Genomic DNA, 20740 nt, shown 5'->3' on the forward strand with positions numbered 1-20740 from the left:
CTTAGTTTCATTAACCATCCATCAGTAAATCTAATAACATGCAAAGACTTTCAGCAGCTCATTCATGGTTCAGTTAATTTATGATAAATTTCTCCTCAACAAAATATCATAAGCAAAGATCAAAGAATCTCAAGGGAACCATCTCTTTTCTTACATTTATATGCTTCTGAAGCTGGAAGGAGGCTAGACAGAATGAGCAACAGCAGCTGATGAATTCAGCTGATTTTCTACTTTCAACATGGGAATTGGTTATAAAATAAAACCCCACCCTGAATAGGAAAACATTGTCATGGGGAAGAAACTAGCATTTTTTGCTCAAAGTATATTCTTCATTAATGATAATTTGTTGTTCATAAAAAGTACTTGACTGACTTAATGAGACACTGAAACCCTCTGTTCACAGACCAAAGGCATCCTGGCCAATGTAAGCACCCCTGTTGTGCTCCACACCCTCATTGTATCTGTCTCTGGCTTTCTGTTTGTGTTTGATGACTCCTTCTTAGAGCAAACTAGGAGACATTTTTTGGATAGGGAGCTTTTCCATGACAAACTTTCAAATTAAACTTGCAGTTCAAATGTTTACTCATTTTCCCAATTACTTAGCAATAGGTTTTAGTAATCTATAATTAAGATATGTTACCTGAAAAATTTGTGGATGCTTTCAGATGTCCTAGAAAAGAAACACAAAGTAATTGTACTATAATTAACTTTTGGAATGTACCGATTTTTCTACATATTAAAAACATGTAAAGCAACTTCATTCTTCACAGTTCAGTTCATGTAATTCTACAATTGACGAAGAACAAAAACTCATATAAAAATTTTCCAACTGAAAGTGAATGCTAAGTTTCCTTCAGTCTGACACACTATTGTGAAAGGCTAAACATTCTGGACTACTGGAACTGACATAAAACCAGAGACACCAAAAAAATCTAGTCAGAGAGAAATCAGTTTGAAATGATTCAAAAAAAGTTAAGGAATAGCTCAGCAGGTAACTGCTGGATTACCTGCACATAAAGGAAGATTTCTCTTCTCCAGGAAATCAGCAGTTAACTCTGAAGAATAAAGCTTTGCACTCATATATTTTTATGTCCTAGTTTAAATCTGCATTTTCTCATTCCTCACAGCTGCTTTCAATGAATATCTTTTAAGATGACCTGTAAAACTGGGCAAAGAAATATATGTAGCATAAAGTACGATAGCAGAATTTTCAGAAATAGTCATCTTCCTACCACTTCTTACTTTAGCCTAAATAAGGTTTGATGTGAGCAGAGAGCATTTAAAATAAGCTAATTTAAGGAGGTGGTATGGAAGGAGGAAAGCAGACTTCAGAAGAACTAGATGAAAGAATTAGAGAATGAGCTTAGCAAGACATACAGGAATTCAAAGAAAACAAATGGCCCAATTCTGTAAGGTGCTGCACTTGCAACAGTCATTAAAATGAAAGGTAGTTGACAAATATAAATCATTTCCTGAAGTCATGTCCAAAGAAACAGCCTGCCTTTCTGTGATGGATACACACAAAGGGTCTGCCATTTCAGTTACTGCTTGGTCAGTCTATTTTTATCTGTTTTATCTATTTTCATGCTTGAAAGAAATAAACAAACAACAAAAAAAACCCACATATACAGAGGTAAAGCCGGTTTCTTTCTCGCTTTCTGCGCTTGCACTTCTTTATAGGTATCTGAATTTTTATATTCTGCTTTTCATACACTAAAGCATTCAAAGTAATTAAAGGTGATCAACAAGTTATGGCTATGGACCAACTGCAACTTCCTGCTTTATTCAGATGATCTAGGGAAAATTCCAGCAAACCTAGAGGATTCTCTAGTTCTAGCATCTCTTACACCCTCCTCCTCCTCCTCTTCCCCTATGAAGCCAGCATTTTCCTTTGATCTAGAGATCCAACTCATTACAGTGTTAAAGGGCATGAGCTGGCAGTGCGATACAAAGCACAGCTTGCACTCCTTTTTTGTACCAGGTGTTCAAGATGCCCCTGTGTTACGACATTTTTCTCCTTGCTTCCTACTTCAGTGCTAGGTCAAAGGATGTTAGTTATTAGGCTTTAAGGAGGACATGCATTAACTTGTGTCTCTAGAAAACATTTACATTAACACAAACACACACACACACACACACACTTTTAGCTAAGCAATGCCTCTCTGAAACAAATAAAAATTATTATAGATAACCTAGGTAACAGCAAAAAGAAAAATACTGATCTCCTGGAAACAGCAATAGGAATATTTGCTTTACCTCCTCTTCTCAAAAAGGAGAACACAATGGAAAGATTAAGTGATTCCAGACAATTACAGATTCCTTCGTTATATATGCTAGATAAACATTCTTTTGCAGTACAAATCATCATTGCTTATAGGATGAGAAAGATCCAGAAAGAAACTAGCTTAATCACCCTGTAGGTACAAGAATTTTTGAGGTTATCCAAAACTACTGCAGCAGTTCTGCTAGCATGTCCTTCATCTGCATTAAGCACTATACCTCAGGGCCTACAAGAAATGTCCAACAATGCATAGAAGCACAATGAAAATTTAAAAACATTAATGGATATTTTATGCATATGCTTTCTGAATATTAAGCATCCAAATCTTTTAATGCCAAAGCCCAAAGTAATACTTTATTCATATTAATTTTGAGGGAAAATGTGATACATTTTATCAAGTGTGTGTAAACATAATATATATATATGTAGCATTTCATATGTGTGTATTTTTTCTACATATACACGCACATATATCCACTTTACACAACACTGGATAATTACACAACAAATTTAATGTCCTCTTAAGTTATGAACCACATTATATTGTTAGTTACTTCATGACTGCCTTCTCATCCACATTTGCTCTTTGGAATCAGAACAGCTTCAAAACCTGCCAATTTTAAAGTTACCAGGCAACAAAACAAGCATTTCTTTCTCACTGCATCCCAAATTTGGAATTTCTCCCCCACAAAACAAACAGCCTAGAAGCAATTCTCACTGTTTACATAGTAACAGGTTAAAATTCCAGGATTGTATGCCCCTGCAGCGCTCCAGCAAGGCAGTTTTGTGCCTTTTGAAACTGAGATTTAAAGGTTTTGAAAGGAACAGAAATCAACTGATGGCCCATCTTACTGGACCTTAGCATCATGACTTTTAAAATATATTTCAGGTCACTTCCTATGTTGTATCTCTATTATTAGAATCATGGTGTCCAAAGGAGTCTGACTGTATTGGTAAAGGGGATAAAAATCCAAATAAACGTTAATATTTTAATGGCTTTTTGTACTGGATAAGGCACAGATGGTTAAGTATCCCACAACATAATATCTTGCATAAAACTTTTCACAATGTATTTCAGGCATGGCCTGCAGAGATTAGCAATAGCTTTGCTAATGTTGATAAAGTGTTAGCCCAAACTTATTCTAAAAGATCTATATAGGACACCAGTATGTGATAACTCCTAGTAAAATGATTAAAGAAATTTTTTTGAATTACTACACAAGTGATGGCAATTGTTATAATCAGGACTAATTCATTCATATGTTGAAAAACCTAACAGCAGGTTCAGTATGCAGAACCTACTTAGAAATGAGTCAACAGTAAATAGCTAGAGGGAACTTTTTCTTTCATCTTAAAGGGTCCAGATTTTTTTAAGTTAATGTTTGATAAAATGTATTTCTAGACATAACTGCATGAAAATAGTTTTGTAAGTAGTATGACTGTAGATGTTTTAGAAGAAATAGCTATTTACTAGGCATTCACTGTAAAAGATGAGTTTGGAGAAATTCAGGATATACTTTAAATGATATACTAAGCTTTTTGATACTGTATCAGTGAAAACATCAAACTCTTGCTTAGAGGAACACACCTAGTGATTCTCAAACAGTTCCTTTGTGCTAGAAGCACAGGATTTCCCCCTCAGCTATTTTAGCTTTACGAAGACTTTCAAAAACAGTAAAAACAAAACAACTCTATAAAAATACAAAGGGCATAATAAAAAAGGTGGGGGGGAACAGGGTCATAACTAAAAGGCAAGATAAGAGGAAACAGAAAAAAAGGAGGAGAGGAGGATTAATGCAAAATGCACCTCCCCAAAACACATCCTTAAACATTTTCCCTCCGTTTCTGTTAAAATACAGCTTTCATGGAAGTCCAAGAATGCTGTGGGATCAGATGCCAAGTCACCAATCTTAGACTGACACATTTGGATGCTTAATTAGTTCTGTTCCCTGATCTGAACAAAAGTCACTTAAGTAGACTGGGATTTAATTACACTCAAGCAAGGCAGATTCCCCCACTTTACCAGTGGGCTGGCTGGTGTTGGAGAGCTATGTTATCTCTGTAATTGTTACTCCAGCCCAAAAGCTAAAACTCATGCAAAATCCCTCTTCTTTCTTCTCCCTCTCCCCCCCTTCCCACTGCAACACAATCATCTTCCCCATACCACTTACCTCTTTATTTCCCTCTCCCTTTCTGTAAACACTAAGACACAGGTTTGTCTTTTTCTGAGTATTTGAGTGATGCCAAGCATAAATATTAACATGGGTGGTTTGTGAGAGTAGCTAGTACCAAACATTCGCTAGTTAGTTCACTAATTTTCCTGTGCAGACAAGGTTGGCAGCTATTGGACCACAGACTGGGCTGGAGAGCAGCCCATCACCAACAGGGGAGTCTTACCTTACTAATATTCTAGTGATTCTACTATTTCCATCTACTCTTGCTCATAATTGTTTTCTGAAATTCAAATACATGTTCTTGCTGTACATATTTCATTTCTCCTTCTACTCAGTGCTATGGATCCAGAAGTCATGCTGGACTTCTTATATCCTAGCTATTTCTATAGCAAGCTGGCACCAGGCAAGTGACTTCACTGCACAATCACATAGCTAAAAAGGCAAGCTCTCCTAAAATGCAACTCCAGAAATGTCTTATCTTTTGCAAAACTGTCATCTTTTATTTCTTTTTTTCAATTGTTCCCCTCATGATAGTGTCAGTTTAAGTGAAATGATTCCAAGAGATATGTACATAAGCAAGAGAGATTTCTTCCAGGTTCCTTAGAAATAAAATTACTTTTTATTCAATGTTCTGATTCATGAAATTATAGCAAGACAAGGTACAGCGTGAACCTTTTCATCTACATTTCCTATTTAGCTCCCATCTACCTCTTCCACGTTTAGAGCTGAATTAACTTTTTACTGGAGCTGAACAGGAAAACATTTTCATATTTGCCAGGAATGTTTTACAGCCCAAATAGGGTGAAAAGTCAATATCATCAGCAACAAAACTGCAAATCAAAGCTCCAAACATTTCAAAGTAAACTTAGCCAAAATATACTGTTAATCAATTTTGATTTCAAGTTTAATTTTACATTGCCAAAAATGAATATTTCTAGACAATCATTTTGAACAATAACAAATATTAGCACTGAAATTTGGATGGAAAGATAAAAATGAAAAAAGTTTCAAACTCAGATATTTTTAAAGACCTGTTGTTTTTCACAGATTGATTCTGTTTCAAAGAACAGCCAAAAAATAAGTCAAAGGCAATACCAGGCAACTCAAATATAAGAGTAGCTGTAGCGGATGAAACCAGAAGTCTCCTAGTAAAATTACATGCAGAAGCAGCCAAAAGCAGATGCTTACAGAGCAGGGGAAGCTTACATATGCATATATATATATATATATATATATATATATATATATATACACACACACACACACACATATATATATACACATATATATACAGCTCTTCCAAGTACTCTTCCAGTCATCAACCATTTGCAGCTCAAGAATTTCCTGAGTAAAAAGTCTATATACTTAGTAATCTTCATTAAATTTCTCATATACAGACACTTCTAGTCTCCAACCGACCTGATATAAAAGCTTAATACTTATATCATAACTGGTAAAGAATTCCACAGACTACCTACATGCTGTGGGAAGAATCACCATCTTCTTTTGCTAACTTCATTTGACGTCCTTGCATCTTGTATTGGAAGAGACATGAACAACTGAACCCCCTCCATCTTCTCCATGACATCCAAGATTTTCTTGATCTCTATATCATATTGCTCTTTCAGTTGTCTCTTCTCCTGGCTGAAGAGTCCTAATCTACTTAGCTTCACATTTGTCTTTATTCATTTGCTCCCTCCTCTCTATCTGATTGCCATTGCACGAACAAATATATTTCACCCTGCGAGCGTGGGATTGTTTCTTCTTTTTGCTTTTAAAATAAAGAAAAGGAGGAAACGCCAGCTCCAAATCAAGCATCTGAATACTTTGGCAGAAATTCCTGGTCAAAAAAATTGACTCATGTGTATATTTTCAAACAAGTATTTCCATGTAGGGAGAGAAAACTAGTGTGGAATGAAAGTCTGCAGAAAATAGAGAGGGTCGCTGTCAAAACAAACATGAAGTTTATAACAGAAACAAGACTGCAAACATTTTTTTCCTCAATATTTACCTATGTTTAAATCTTACTCAATTTCAAAGTGTGTGTATATGTGTACATGTTGGGGGCAGTTCTGTGAAAGTTTTTGTTAGGTAAGAAATGAAGGAGAGATAATTACTTAATTGTTAACATTAATTTGTAGTAACAATTTCAGACCTATATTACATGCTACTCCAAAGTGTTCATGGAAAGACTAATATTCTAATGAATTCCCAGTATTTTTGTTCATAAAATTCAGATTACATCAAATTAAACCATTTGGGTACTGATTTCCATCTAGCAATTATGCATTGCACAAGTAGCACTTAAAATCTCATATTTAAAACTGTGGCTTACTTCAGATGAGCAGACTAGAACAACAGTATATTTGTTATCTCACAAATAATGTGAACTGTTTAATAGTTGTGCGGCTGGTGCATCCTCCTGTACCTCTCTAGAGAGAAAGATTTCAATATATTCTTCTGTGCAGGGCACCCACTTAGAACCCAGGAGCTAAGGTCAAAACACAGAGGTGCTGCTGGGCTTCCTGTGTCCTAGATTTCCAGCTCTTCACAATGATAATTGTCTCACAAGTTTATTGATTATTGCACCTAAACTGACATTTTCAGTGGAGAATTCATATTTCAAAATTAGTTGACAATGAAGAATAGAAAAGAATGCAAACATACCTACAAATCTCTTTCTAAATAGACCTTTTAATTTTTAATCTAATTGCTTCAGATTCTTTTTTCTTGCTTGATATATTTTCATTCACTTTTTGGGGAGTGATACCAACTTTTCATTTGGCAAAGTGAATGGATTTGGGAAAGTAAAGATACAATGAAACTGGATGAGAACATGAAAATGCTAAGCACAATGATAATATACTAAAAATCAACAGACCTTAGTTGTGACTGCCAAGGACTCTAGAGCAAGGAAAAAAAAAAAAAAAAAAAAAAAGCCCAAACCCTAGATCTCCCCCAAAACCCAGCCCATGTTTTAGAATTCTCACCTGGGAACTATATGAGATGGAATTTTCAATGGTTAGTCAGCAACATCCAAAAACCTAGAATAGACACAAGCAACAAAAATCAGGTCAACAAGAAGTACCTCTACTAAAAAAGATAAGGAATAGCCAACACTCTGCTTTATGATACTGTTAAAAATTAGTAACACAAACATAAATAAAGGGGGGCCTAATACGTCCAGTCTACTCCTGTCATAATTTTGGTTGGCTACATTTTCAAATGGCAGAAGTCCAGACTAGATATCCAGTATCTATGATAATTTTAGCTTAGTATCTGGGTCAGCTAATGAAGTGAAAACATTAGTTAAAAAAAAAAAAAAAAAAAAAAAAAAAAAAAAAAAAAAAGATTTTAAATATACAACAGGAATACTGACAACTATGCTTCTAGCAAGAATAGCTTTAAAGGATGTATTTGTCAAACTGAGGGACCTGAATGCTTCCATAGCATCAGCTCTTCTTTCAATTGATAGAGAAAAGGTCTATTTTCTGTGATATATTGTGTTTCCAATGGGCCAGAAGTTATTAATGTGTCACTGTCTTTGCTCATTTTTACAGCAGAATTCTGTAACTCTAGGGACCTCGGCAGTTCTGTGGCTTGTTTTTCAAACATGCTGAAAACCAGTCACACTAAAATAACATGAAAATATGTAATGATAATATGTAAGCACTCTTTTAGAAACATATATTCATGTATGCAAAAAGCAGTAAGTCATCCAGAAGGTGACTGGAGATTTATTAACACTCAAATGAATCCACCCATGAACATGAAAGGAGACCACAGTAAGGCTCGGAAGGCGATTTTAAAAATATGCAATTTCTGTGGAGTGGGGTGTGTTTGTGTGCACACACATATAAAGTATTCTTATCATACTGGTCATCAAAAGCTCAGCTTCCATTCAAGTTTTCTTAATTAATGTTTCAATTGCCCTGTGGATTAGGTGAATGCCATTAAAACATAAAATGTTTTAAAATATAAAAACATTAAAACATAAAAAATGTTTTATCTGTCACAACTGACTCAAAATGTTTTATGAGAAACTTTGCTACACTATACTTATATCTACAAAGCCTGCCTTCAGTTGCACTCCTACTACACCTCACCAATATCATTAACACAAAGTAAGGAAAGGTTAAAAAAAAAAAAATCTCCTCCAGATTATCAAGTCATGACAATTTTGCTTGCTTGTGATTAGCATATTGCTCTGCATGAAGGTAATTTATGATAGCCTATGGATGGCCATGTTGCATTGCTTTTCCTGAAAGGATTCATGTTAGGATAGAACCTCTTCAAGAGAAGGAGGCAGTTAATTCAGCAACTGACCCACTTGAGTAGGAGCTATTTTTCCAGAGAGAAAGTCTAACATGCACATATGATCTATTTTCCAGAAGTTCTTGGTACTTTCAGCTCTAACTAGCATGGGAAACTGTTTGTAGCAGTTTTATTTTGCAGTTTTTGTAAACAGACCTATGGAACTTTGCAGTTCTGAGTCACTGGTATGAAATTTTCAGTTAGAGTCTCTTCTGGGAGCCAAGTTGTCTCCCAGAAAGAAACTGTTTCTTTCTCCAAGTCATTACACAGATTAATGGCTTGAATTAGTTCTTTGTCTAAGAACACAACAGATTCTGTTGGAACTTTTCATTTTTGACAGGCATGAATGAGTTCAAACTGAATTTTTAATTCTCTCTTCTCAGACTTACTGACAAGCCAAAAGCTCACCCATTAAAGTACCACAAGTACTTTCACAGTGGACCTAAAAAGAAAACAGCTATTTATTAGTCGTGTTTTCTGCGGTATGCACAAACAATATAGAGAGCAACAATGTGCCTTTGCATTGTAACAAAGAAAGCAAAAAGAAAATGAAAATAAGGTATAAAACAAAGAAAGGATGTGTACAATGGAACAGGCACAAGTTACGTAATTTTTTGTTTTTCTTTTTGTACTAAAAATAGAATAGATTCTTATCTTTGTGTACAGACTACTCACCAAATCCTGAATAAGCCTTAAGTTAAGAATATCAACATCTTTAAACTTTTCTTTCCAACTTTTTTATCCTTTAACTAGATCTTTACCTTCTCCTAGTATTACTCCATTCAGAACAGAGTCCCCTTCCCAGGGTGGGGTGGGGGGGAAGAAGGCAAGCAGAAACACTTCAATATACATTGCAACAGAAATGATCACGTTCAGCCCTAACTAGCTATCACAAAAGTGCCATTAGGGAGAAAAAAGAAAAAAAAAAAGAAAAAAAAAAAAAAAAAAACACCACATTACTGAAGCTAAGGCTAAGACTTTTTGACACCAAAACTTCACCAACTTTGAGGCTTTTTAAATTCCAGCTCCTGTAAATAGCTGAACAGCTTTTTCTTGCCATAACATTTGTTAGATATGAAACATAACATTGTCTGGAGTTACTTGGAATTTACAATAATTAGTGACAGAAGGAAAACAGTGCACATCCACTGTAATGTAGTTTGGGAACTTTATTTTGCCAGGATAGGGGACTGGCACTGACTTAATCAAATTAAATATGCTGGTTTTTATCGTGTTTTTAATTATAAGAAAATAAAATACTGAATAAAGTTTGCCAGAAGATTCATTGAGATGCAATAATAATACAGTCTGACTGAAAACTAGGATGCTTTCATGTTATGATTTTTTGTGCTGTGTATTACAAGATTCCACTACAGCAAATTTATAAGCATGGAAGAATCACATCACCAAATATGCTTGAATGATAAAAGTTCATCTGTAAATGTATCAGAATTACCTTGTAAATTGCCCAAGTCTTGTTAAGAAAACAATGTCATAGAACCTTTGGATGTATTCACCAATTTAATATAGAAATGAATACACTATGGCTTAAGATGTTTTCTGAAAGCATGGACAGACATAAGAGTTGTGATGTATAAAAATACCAATACTTTATAAATGTGCTGAATTCAAAGATAAAAATACAATGAAATACTAGCATTGTAATAATAGTAAAAAAACACTAGCAAGTTTTATTTTTCACGGATAAAAGTTCCTTAGCACAAGAACAAAACTGAACTAATGCAAATTCAGTTCCCACAGACATTTCAAGTTCTTTCCTAGCAAAGAAAATACTCCCTTTTCCCCTCCAAGAAGATTTCGTGATATATTAGTTAGGCCTAATAAAAACAAAAGCTTTTTCCCTGACCAGTTTAGCAGTGCTGCTGAGCAGCTGTTGCAGCTTACATTGGTATCACTTGAATGCAGTAACAAGAACTATTCACACTCTTCTACATATGGGTAATTAGTACCTTGTACATGAGCATCACTGTTCTCTTTTCCTACCAAAACCATCTTGCCTGATGCATCTTAGAATTGCATTTTCCTTTCTCACAACCAAATCACAAGAATGACTCATAGTGAGTTTTATTATTGATTACTACAGCCAAGTCTTTTTACCCTTATGTCACTTCCAATTTATGAGTACCATTTATAGAGAAATTCTTATCAGCTGTATGACCTTGCACTTTATAGTACGAGATTTCTACCCATTTCTATTGGTGTATTCTCAAGGTCATCTAGCTCTTAGTGCTTAACTTTTTGGTCTCCTCAATTTTAGCAAATTCTTCCCAACTTCTGTCAGTCTTATACCTCTCTATCTACCTTATTAATGAAAACAGTAAAACATGATTAGCCCCTAAAACTGTCCCCAAGGAACTCCATCAGCAAAATCCGTCCACTCTAAAAAAAAAATTTTTTAAACACAAATAACTAGCCTCTCATTTATCTAGTTCATCACCCCCTTACAGTTCCCTCTCCTTACTAATCCACATTCTCTGTAGTTTAATTAATGATTCATTACACAGATTATTTCCAGACAAATAAAATTAAATAATTTGGACTCTTATCAGAAAGCAGCGTCAGGCTTGCTTGTCCCAATGTGCTTTTTGCAAGTTTCTGTTTTACTTTATCCCATTTTTCAACCGTTTCCCTATATTCATATTTTTCCTTATAAATTCAGTGTTGGTGAAACCACAGTTGGCTACTTCACCTTGCCCCTACTTTTCTTAAGTATAGGTATTTTTGCCATTCTCCAGTCATATGGGACTATCCCAGATACTTAATAGACAATTCTGAAAATGCTGTCCTATACCTACCAAACTATTTTATAAACAACAACAAAGTACAGAAACATTTCATCTTGGCCTTTTAGAGAAAAAGGATCACTTATGACATGGTCTAATAGTTTAAGCAGTTACCTAAATCTCTAAGCAGAGTTATAACCCTGACTAAATGCTTGTTTTAGTGTAATGATGCTTGCTCAGCAACTACTAGCAGATGCACATTAATAAAACTTCCCCTGCAAAGTTAACAGCCTATGAATGTGCTTGCCTATGCATGCAACAACAGTATAGATTCACAACATCTGTACCTACCTTTTACAATATCTATGTATTCAATGAAGGACTGGAACAAGATCAATGTTTTCCATATAATTGTTACTGCTCAAATAGATGGAATCAGATGCACATCTAGATTGTCTCAGCTTTGAAAGAGATCCTTTTTTGACCCAAACTTTGCAGCTGAGGACCAACTCAGAGAGCAATAACACATAGCTAGAATTTCAATCTTACTAGTTTACTTTGTCTTAGACTGTGTTTCATGAGTAACTTCTTCAGGTTTTAGATTCCATCCTATTATGACTATTATGAATTTTATTTCAGAGGCACTGGGATCACAGAATCAGCACACTAGAACAAAGAAAGATCAGCAAAGCTTAGAAACCAAATTTCGACTCTATACAGACAGAACTGAAGAAGGCTGTTTGATTTTGTTTAATCAGTTGGAGACTCTTGACCAATGCAGTTTCAATGCCTCTCTTCCTCTGGTGATGATAGTCCATGGCTGGTCGGTATGAACATGCATTTTCTAATTCAAGCTACATCTGATTTGATATACTTTCCTTCTCAATATGCTAGTGCCAAAAGTAACTTCAGAAGAAAGGCTGGGACTAGAAAAATGGTGGGTTTCGTTAGCAGGAATGATGGCTAGAAATAATAAAGTGGGTATTCCCCATGGAGATTCTGAAGGAACACTCAAAAAGCAATTTTTCATGTGGGAGTCCCATGCCAGGGATTAGATTCAGCCCTGGTTTAAAGCCAGCACAGTTCAAACAAGTAGCTGAATTAATGGGCTATCTCTCTGGAGGACTGAATACCACTTTCATTTCTCTGGTATGTTCACTGCCAGATAGTTACAGACTTATTGCAAAGCTGTGCACACAATCTCCCTACATCTCTCTTTCAGTACACCTTTAAGGAGAACTTCTCTATAAGCTTTTCAGGTGAAAATAAAGCTCTCAGCATCAATGAATTATCACTGAACTGTTCAGTTAAAATGTTAAAAAAAAAAGCAAAAACAACAAACAAAAGTATCTACCAAAAAAGCATCACTCAAATGCACACCAGTACTATGCTAGAGGGAATTTTGATCAGCTTCTCAGCTGTAAATAGAAGGGAGGATAGGAAATCAGGTCGTTTTAACAGACACTTAATTCTCATAGAACTAGTGTCATCACAGAAGGTAGTAAAAGGCATCTTTGAGGTGCATCTGCAACTACGCAACCAGAAAAACTGTGACTCACACCCTTGATACATATAACTCTCAACAAAAACAACAGCAGATCTATGAACAGAATATTGCCATAGAGTACTTCAGCCAAATTTCCCAATTAAGAATTTGTTCAAAACCTATATCCTCCTCAAAGTCAAATTATGGACCTATGGCTGCTGCCACTCAAGTCAACTTTCACATTAATTTCACAGGCAGAAGCATTAGGCTCTTAGAGGAAAAGATACGGAAACTCAGCTTTGAGATTCTCAAACTCTGTTAAAAGCCCAGAAAAGATCAGGATGTTCTACTAAATCAGTAATACCAACTGTCCCTGGCATTCCACTGACAGAGCTTACATCACAAGACCTGAAGTATTCTACAGTTCTCATATTGATTCTTAATGAATTTTTTGTCCACCCCCCAAAAAATTTGACATCCCTAAAAATCTAATGATCAGCACTAACCTTCCTTTGTCTACATTGTTTTCTGTTTCTTTGAGCTTTTCACAGGGAATGTTTGGCAAGGACTATTTTCTCTTAAAGATTTTTTTTTTCATTTCACTTTTTTTAATTGATCAAAACAGGTAGATGGGATTTTGGAAGGCTGGATTTGGAAAATGGCAGCAGCTCTGAAGTCTCAGCGCAAACCAATTAACGTGATCATTGCAGACTGGCTTACACTTGCTCACCAGCACTATCCCATAGCTGTACAGAATACACGCTACATAGGACAGGAGATAGCAGATTTCCTGGAATGGTTGGAGGTAAGAGTCACCAAATCGAAACGAGTTTCTTTAGGAAATAGATATTTACTTGTTCTTATGCTTCTACCACAGTTCTGAAATATTACGTTGGTTAATGCAGTCTGTTTGAATCACTTAAGTTTCTTCAATACACCGCAAAATTTTCTTCCATAAACTTTCAGATGACTTCATAAAAATTTTATCACACAAGAGAGAAAAGTAAGTAGTATTGTTTATTGAAATACTTTGATATGTATTTAGAGGTGAGCTCATTTCAGGCTACTTGCTTGCTGTGTTCCATTAGCATGTGTGCAGATAGCTGACATTTTATTTGAATTATGAAACTATTCAATAATACTTCAAGTTCAGAATTCCGTAAAAGAAACTCAGAGACTAAGAGCCCTACACTTTGAAAGCACGCACACATCATTTGCAAGTGGTTAATTCAATGAAATGAGTTTTTGATTTGTGTTTTATTTCAGGATTTAATGCAGAATTCAGGCATGACATTGTGCCTTGTTTTTGCCTCAGTTCCCCACATTATTCTAAAATAATGGCCTAGAGATCCACAATATAAAAGGAGACCTTTTAAGAAGACACACATTGCATAATAGAAGGCACAAAGGCAGTAATGGATGGAGTCATGCTAGAATACTGGCTACTCATCAAAACCACTGCCACACAGGGAACAGTGGCCATGTCTTACAGCTGTTCTATCTATACCAGATGCCAGACTTGAAAATGCTACACAGGAGTCTGCAAGGGCTCTCTTATCTCCAGCACTTATTTAAGACAAGGCAGAAAGCAAATCACTAGAATGAGAATCAAGCAATACTAATCATGCAAGCTATGCAGCTCTCGTTTCACCTTGTACCAATTCAAGCTCCCCAATTTGAAATGAAATTACACCACCCAAAGAATTTTTGAATACATTAATTTAAATATGGTAAGGCCTGAGGAAGGGAAAAATACTTCAAAACATAGAGATTTGTAGCAAATATCACTGAAAAAATGAAACTGCTTTCAACGGGAATGGTAAGGGTAGAAGAAGTTATCAGATGAGGTGCCCAGTTAGGGAGAGCAGGCATTAGAGACAGGGCAGAAGAACCAGTGTCAACATTTTTCTTTGTGACACTACAGAAACCTTTGCTCTTGTTCAAATGTGGTCTAAGTTGCTGAAGACCTGAAGTCATATTTTGAAGCTGTGCAATTATTGAATGAATCAAATGGTGGACTTTGTTCAGTTCCCAGGAGGACACACCACACTGTCAACAAAAATGACAGACTGATTTCTCCAGCGTCAGCAAACAAATCAAGGCTTGAATAAATGACTTCTTGCTACAGCACTGTACCTAGCTTCTCTTGCACCATGACATGTAGCGGGATTTAAATAGACCATCACTTCTCAGAGAATGTAATTCACTTAAGAAAGAATGTTTAAGTAGTGAACATTCCTTCTGTTGAAAAGTACCCTCAGTGAATTTAATGGTAAAAACCCTTCATTCCAATTCTTCCAATTCTCACAACTGTCTTTCTGCTCTACTTACACTCAGAAGAGTGCTTGAAATATCCTCAACAGGAGTAACAAAAGCTGCAGTGCTGTGCATCATTTTAATCAAGAATGAAAATAAAGCAAATTTTAGGGCTTTTAGTCCAAAAATTAACAGGGCATGATCTCTAGCTCAATAACATCTGCTAAGAAAGCTGTAAGAGCTTCCCCTCTCTCAAAAGAAGTGCCAACTTCCACCTCATCTTCACAAGAGACAGGTAGAGACTGCAAAGGACTCCACTCGAACAGGCAATATCCACATTGAAACAAAAACGGAAGTTTGCTTTTCTTGCAAGAGTGCACCATATTTTTCTTTACAAGTCAGAAAATTTGAGCGTCATATTTCACATGAAAGATTTAAGACCTAGATAGTACTAGTTACTTAGAGAGAATGGTCTGAAGTTCATTCTGCTTCAACAGGCATGTTTCAGATCAGATACCTAGATTTGTACAAATTTGTCCAAGAAACATCATTGCCGTATCTTACACTTAAGTATGTCTAACGAATGTGGCAATACTTTGGCTTCTAATTTGGCTTGCGTTAGTATCTCAGGCAAAAGAAGCAATGGCACCTTTGACATCTTCTATAAATTCTGGGGCTTTGGGGTTCTTTTTGTTTGTTTTATATGCTGAATTTAAAGGATAGCTATCCAGGCTGTAGCCACAGGAAAGTTGCAGACAACAATGCTACCTTTTCAACACTTGCAAAAAATAGTTACAAAATCCTGCCATCTGCCATCTTTATCTATGGTTTTCCTGAACAAACTACTTCAGTAGCAGTGCCCAAATGCATGGTATTGTTCTGATGCATGAAAAGAAGGAAAAGAACATTCAGCCAGCCAGGACAGTTAGTGTGTGACTAATGCACGTCATGTGACATCATCAACATACAAATTTCTTGTATTATAGGTCATGCCATTCCCAGCTTGCAAAAAGTGTTTTACTGTTTTAAATTTTCACATTTTCTGCATCTAAACTAAGCTGCTGCTGTCTTCTAGGAATCCATTCAATTTTCCAGAAGCAATGTTCATCTAATTGGGTATAGCCTAGGAGCTCATGTTTCGGGGTTTGCTGGCAGTTATATCAGTGGTACAAACAAGCTCGGAAGAATTACAGGTAAAAAAAAAAAATAATAACTTCAATAAAAATAACAGTCAACTGGTGTCTTTGCTCAAGTTATGTAGGCATTTGACATATACTTTACATTAAGATTAAAAACTCTTTATTCTTATTCTTACTAATTGCATCGATAGTGTTGCTCATGCTGGAATTTTAATTATAGCCACCAGCTAAGGTTTGAATTTAATTTTCGTTTCAGACTCATGTCTCCAGGTAAATCCATGCTGTAGGTAGTCTCCTTTTCCAACAGCATCCACTCCAAACTGTAAAATACTCATGCATGGGCAACTTAATGTACTTCTGTAATACTTTAAACTCAGACTATGAGACTAGTGATTAATGGAATGTATGAATTGTAAATACCGTATTGTACACATAGAGAGAAAATATTAGAAAGGTAAAGTGTGGCTATATTATCTTAAGTAAAACACGGTAGAAAGCTCTAATATGCCCTTAAAAGAAGACTGTTTCATATGATGTAATCTAAAAGAGCCCAGAAACACAACATTTTAACCTGTATGCTATGGGTGGGGGAAATCAGATCCAAAGCTTTGATCAGATCATTATCTCTGAAAGAGCTATCTGGAGGACCAGATCCTGAGCGTCTTCCTAAAACAAAGCTTTTTTTACTTGGTGGCACAAAGTTACAGAAGTTACCTGTCTGTCCCTACATGATCAAGACCAAATCCACACATAGTCTGAACATGTGTCCCTACAAGCTGCCTTCCCCTACCCTCCATGTGCAACCTCCCTTGCAGAGATGCCAAAGCAAATTATCTGTAGAACTTGTGCACCCATTTAATAGCCTTGTCACCACCCACTATCAGCATCATGGGGGTGTCTAAAGCTGAGGAAATACAACACATGGTTGTGTTCACTTAGTTTACCACCTGATTATCGGCATTTCAGAAAAACTGAAGTTAGCAGTGATATATGCAGAAAAAAATCACTTCAGTCAAAAGCTCGATAAAGTCACACTGCACATTTTCAAAACTTTTCTTTTTTATCTGTATCATCATTTTTTTTCCTCGATAGTCCCATAGTTACTGAATAGCAACATTTACCATAGTTTGAAAGTTCCTCCCACAGGCAGAAATTAAGATGAAAATTTACTGAAAACTCTTCTCAAAATAAAATAGCCTCTCACACACAGTATTTCTAGTTATGATCTTTCCTAAGTCAATCCAAATTACAACATATGGAATATAAAAGCATAAGGACTAGAAAACATAAACCAAAGATTCAAGCTACATATTATCTTGTATCTATTCCCAGTAACACCTTAAACTAAAGGTTAGCTACCAATTTTCAATCTCTTTCAGACACTATCCTGATCCAAACCCCATTCTTTTGAGCTTCAGTTGTCCCATTCAGTAATATCTTCATTGTTAGCAATCCATTTTAAAAAGAAACTTACATTACGGAAATTATTTAGCCATCCTTTAGCTTTTCAGTTGTGGTACACTGGTCTTAACAGTGAACTGAAGTCAATTCCCTTGTGACAAAATTATAGTCCTGGATTATATTTTACAAGCATATCATAAGAGTATTCCTAATAGATGCTTAAAGCAAACATAAAAGTTAACTAGAACACTTGATTGTGCTGACTAGTGACATTTTGAGCCTCCTGCAATGTTCTGTAATTGTGAAGAGTGCAATGAATACACATGTATGAGGCTATTGCTATATTGCACACAATACCATATCTAATGCACAATGACAGCTTAAAAAAAAAGTGATCTTACATGAGGACTGCATCAGCTACAATGTTTAAATTACCAGAAAGAACATTCTACTTTAATCTGATCTACAAGACAAACAAAACCATAGTTTGAAGTCCCAAATCTTATCTTAGATTCATTGTCACATATCATAGTGTGTCCTATACAATCAGCTCTTGTGACAGGGCCTGCATATCAAGAAGTTGATTTTATATCACGTCTGTGTGTATACGCTCAAGGATATCAGCTCATCAGCACTGCTTGTTCAGACTGTATTAGTAAATCAAATCATCATAATGGGTAAAAACATCAGAACATATTATTAAGTTATGTTTTTTCAACAAAAATTATTCAGACTTAACTATAACCTCCAGGAGTTCACATTGATTAGAAGTATTTAAAAAAGGCATGTAGAATGGCATCTTTACTTGTATTGCCTAATTACCTACACTTTCAGTCTTGTTCAGTTACATCTATGCAATTTCATTAGTCCATAGGATTGATCAAAAAAAAAAAAATCACATCTAGAAACTGGTCCTCAAAGACAAAAAGCAGCTTTAAACTATATGGGCAGTCCCTTCTCACAAATCAGTTCTCCGTAAAAAAATATATACATATATATATATAAAATAAGCACTTTACCAAAGCATCCAGTAGTGAACTAAAACTAACTGGCTTCTCAAAGCAGAATTTTATTTTTCAGAACACAATAATACATTGGCTTGAAATCTTTTAATGTTGAAAACGTATTATAAATAACATGTAGCTGACATAGAACTCTTCTGATCCACAAGAGAAGTTTTATAAAATTTCAGATCCCAAATGTGGGTTAAAAGTCAACCTTATTGTGGGACTGCTGTGTTCAAAAGGGCCTCTTAAATGTGTGACCTTTAGAGTATGAAAGAACAAAATTAAGTAAACATTCCTCAAGAGACAAAGTAGTAATGAGCATGGTTTGTCTATAACAAACACATCTATCTCTTTGGGCCAACGTCCTTGTGCATGTAGCAGTTACAGTGTTTATATTTACTTTACCTTTTGGTAATCATGTACCCTCTGCAAGGCAAGTGCTTAGCATTATTTCTATAAATGACTTCAGTAAAATTACCAGTGTGGTCAGTTTTTTAATATTTATCACCAACTTCTTTCATAACAGTAAAAGAGCCCACCTGCACTATATCACAACTGTATTATTGCATTTATTGTAGGCCTTGACCCTGCTGGTCCCCTGTTTGAAGGAATGTCACCAACAGATCGTTTATCTCCAGATGATGCAAACTTCGTAGATGCAATTCATACATTCACTAAGCAGCACATGGGTCTCAGCGTTGGCATCAAACAGCCTGTGGCCCATTTTGACTTTTATCCCAATGGAGGCACCTTTCAGCCTGGCTGTCACATCATGCACATGTATAATCACATTGCACAGTATGGAATAACTGGTAAGAACCAATGAGACAGAAAGTCTATTGCATCTAGACTGACAGTATCTCTGGGAAGCTTTACATATCTCTGTGGACTTAAAAGAATATCTAATGGGAGTATTATTTCCTATTACACGCAAGGCAGTTTCCTTTCTAGAAACTGGTTATTTGACTTGTACATATATTGTACTTACTCTTTTCCTACTGACTCCAGTAAGAAATTTGGCTGCTTAGCACTTCTGAAAATGAGGTCATGAGCATCCTGCTGTCAAGCACTTTGGAATAATTTCAAAGGTATTCGTTTTGGTGGTAGAGGAAATGAGAAAACTTTTTCTAATTAAGTCATATACATCTAGTGTACAATTAATTATTTCAAATCAAACAAAACACAATGCTGTACTACTCACCTCCTTAATTTACCCTTCTCCTTCAGTTGTGCAGCAGATGATGCTGTCTCTAGGTCCTGACTGCCAGTGTTCTAGGCTGCTTTAAATATAGAAGCCCAGTTACGATGCACCTAAACGTAAACGTACAAACTGATGCAACATCCCGCAGAGAGATGAAGCACTGATGCACACTGCCAAATCTCTGAAAAACCTCAAATAAGTACTTTTCATCTAGCATACTGCACTGTCAAAATTTTCTCAACTATCATCACACTATCAAAAAAGTAGGCCTTACTTGTTAGCAGATAATTCATGAAAAAAGTGAAGTCAGGCATGAGCTAGAAAGCTAGTCAGTGAAAACATGTAAAACAATCCACTGTGATATATCCCAATTATATAGAATAAAATAATTGTCATTATTTCATGATACTGATAGAAAAGAAGGAAAAAGACAAACTTACTCCTCATTTATTTTTATATAAGTATTCAATACATTTTCACTCCCTTTTCTCCATAATAGCTGCAAGCAAAAGTGAACAAGAGGGTTTGTTATTCTGATAGGGTCAAAATATAACATTACCGCAGAAGCATTCAAAATTCAACGGTGTTCTACCATTCAGAGTAAGACTAGCCTTTAATGTAGTGTGGTCTGAAAAGGCTGCATAACAGCATATTGTATTTCATATTGATCTGAGCAGCCAAGACAATGAAATCAAGGTACAAATTTACAGTCTTGTACTGGCAGGCTATACCATGTT

At 35.6% G+C, this 20740-nt stretch overlaps 2 protein-coding genes across 7 annotated transcripts in view; one reads left to right on the plus strand and one right to left on the minus strand.

Moving 5' to 3' along the window:
- ALDH1A2 (aldehyde dehydrogenase 1 family member A2) overlaps positions 1-6190 on the minus strand; it is a 195521-nt gene extending 189331 nt beyond the window's left edge. For 2 of the 5 annotated variants that reach the window (XM_062583895.1, XM_062583894.1), the window contains exon 1: positions 5934-6190. The gene's annotated coding sequence lies outside the window, so the exon portion shown is untranslated. Of the gene's footprint in view, positions 1-640; positions 671-5933 lie in introns of those variants that run through there. The other 3 variants (XM_062583898.1, XM_062583896.1, XM_062583893.1) reach the window with 2 other exon arrangements.
- LIPC (lipase C, hepatic type) overlaps positions 1-20740 on the plus strand; it is a 59539-nt gene that overhangs the window by 31042 nt on the left and 7757 nt on the right. Inside the window, exons 2-5 of one of the 2 annotated variants that reach the window (XM_062583903.1) lie at positions 12153-12340; positions 13625-13804; positions 16331-16448; positions 19381-19614. In XM_062583903.1, coding sequence (XP_062439887.1) covers positions 12153-12340; positions 13625-13804; positions 16331-16448; positions 19381-19614 — 720 coding nt within the window. The remainder of the gene's footprint in view (positions 1-12152; positions 12341-13624; positions 13805-16330; positions 16449-19380; positions 19615-20740) is intronic. The other variant, XM_062583904.1, reaches the window with a different exon arrangement.

This window comes from Rhea pennata, chromosome 10 (genome assembly GCF_028389875.1).
Source record: "Rhea pennata isolate bPtePen1 chromosome 10, bPtePen1.pri, whole genome shotgun sequence".
Classification (NCBI taxonomy): Eukaryota; Metazoa; Chordata; class Aves; order Rheiformes; family Rheidae; genus Rhea; species Rhea pennata.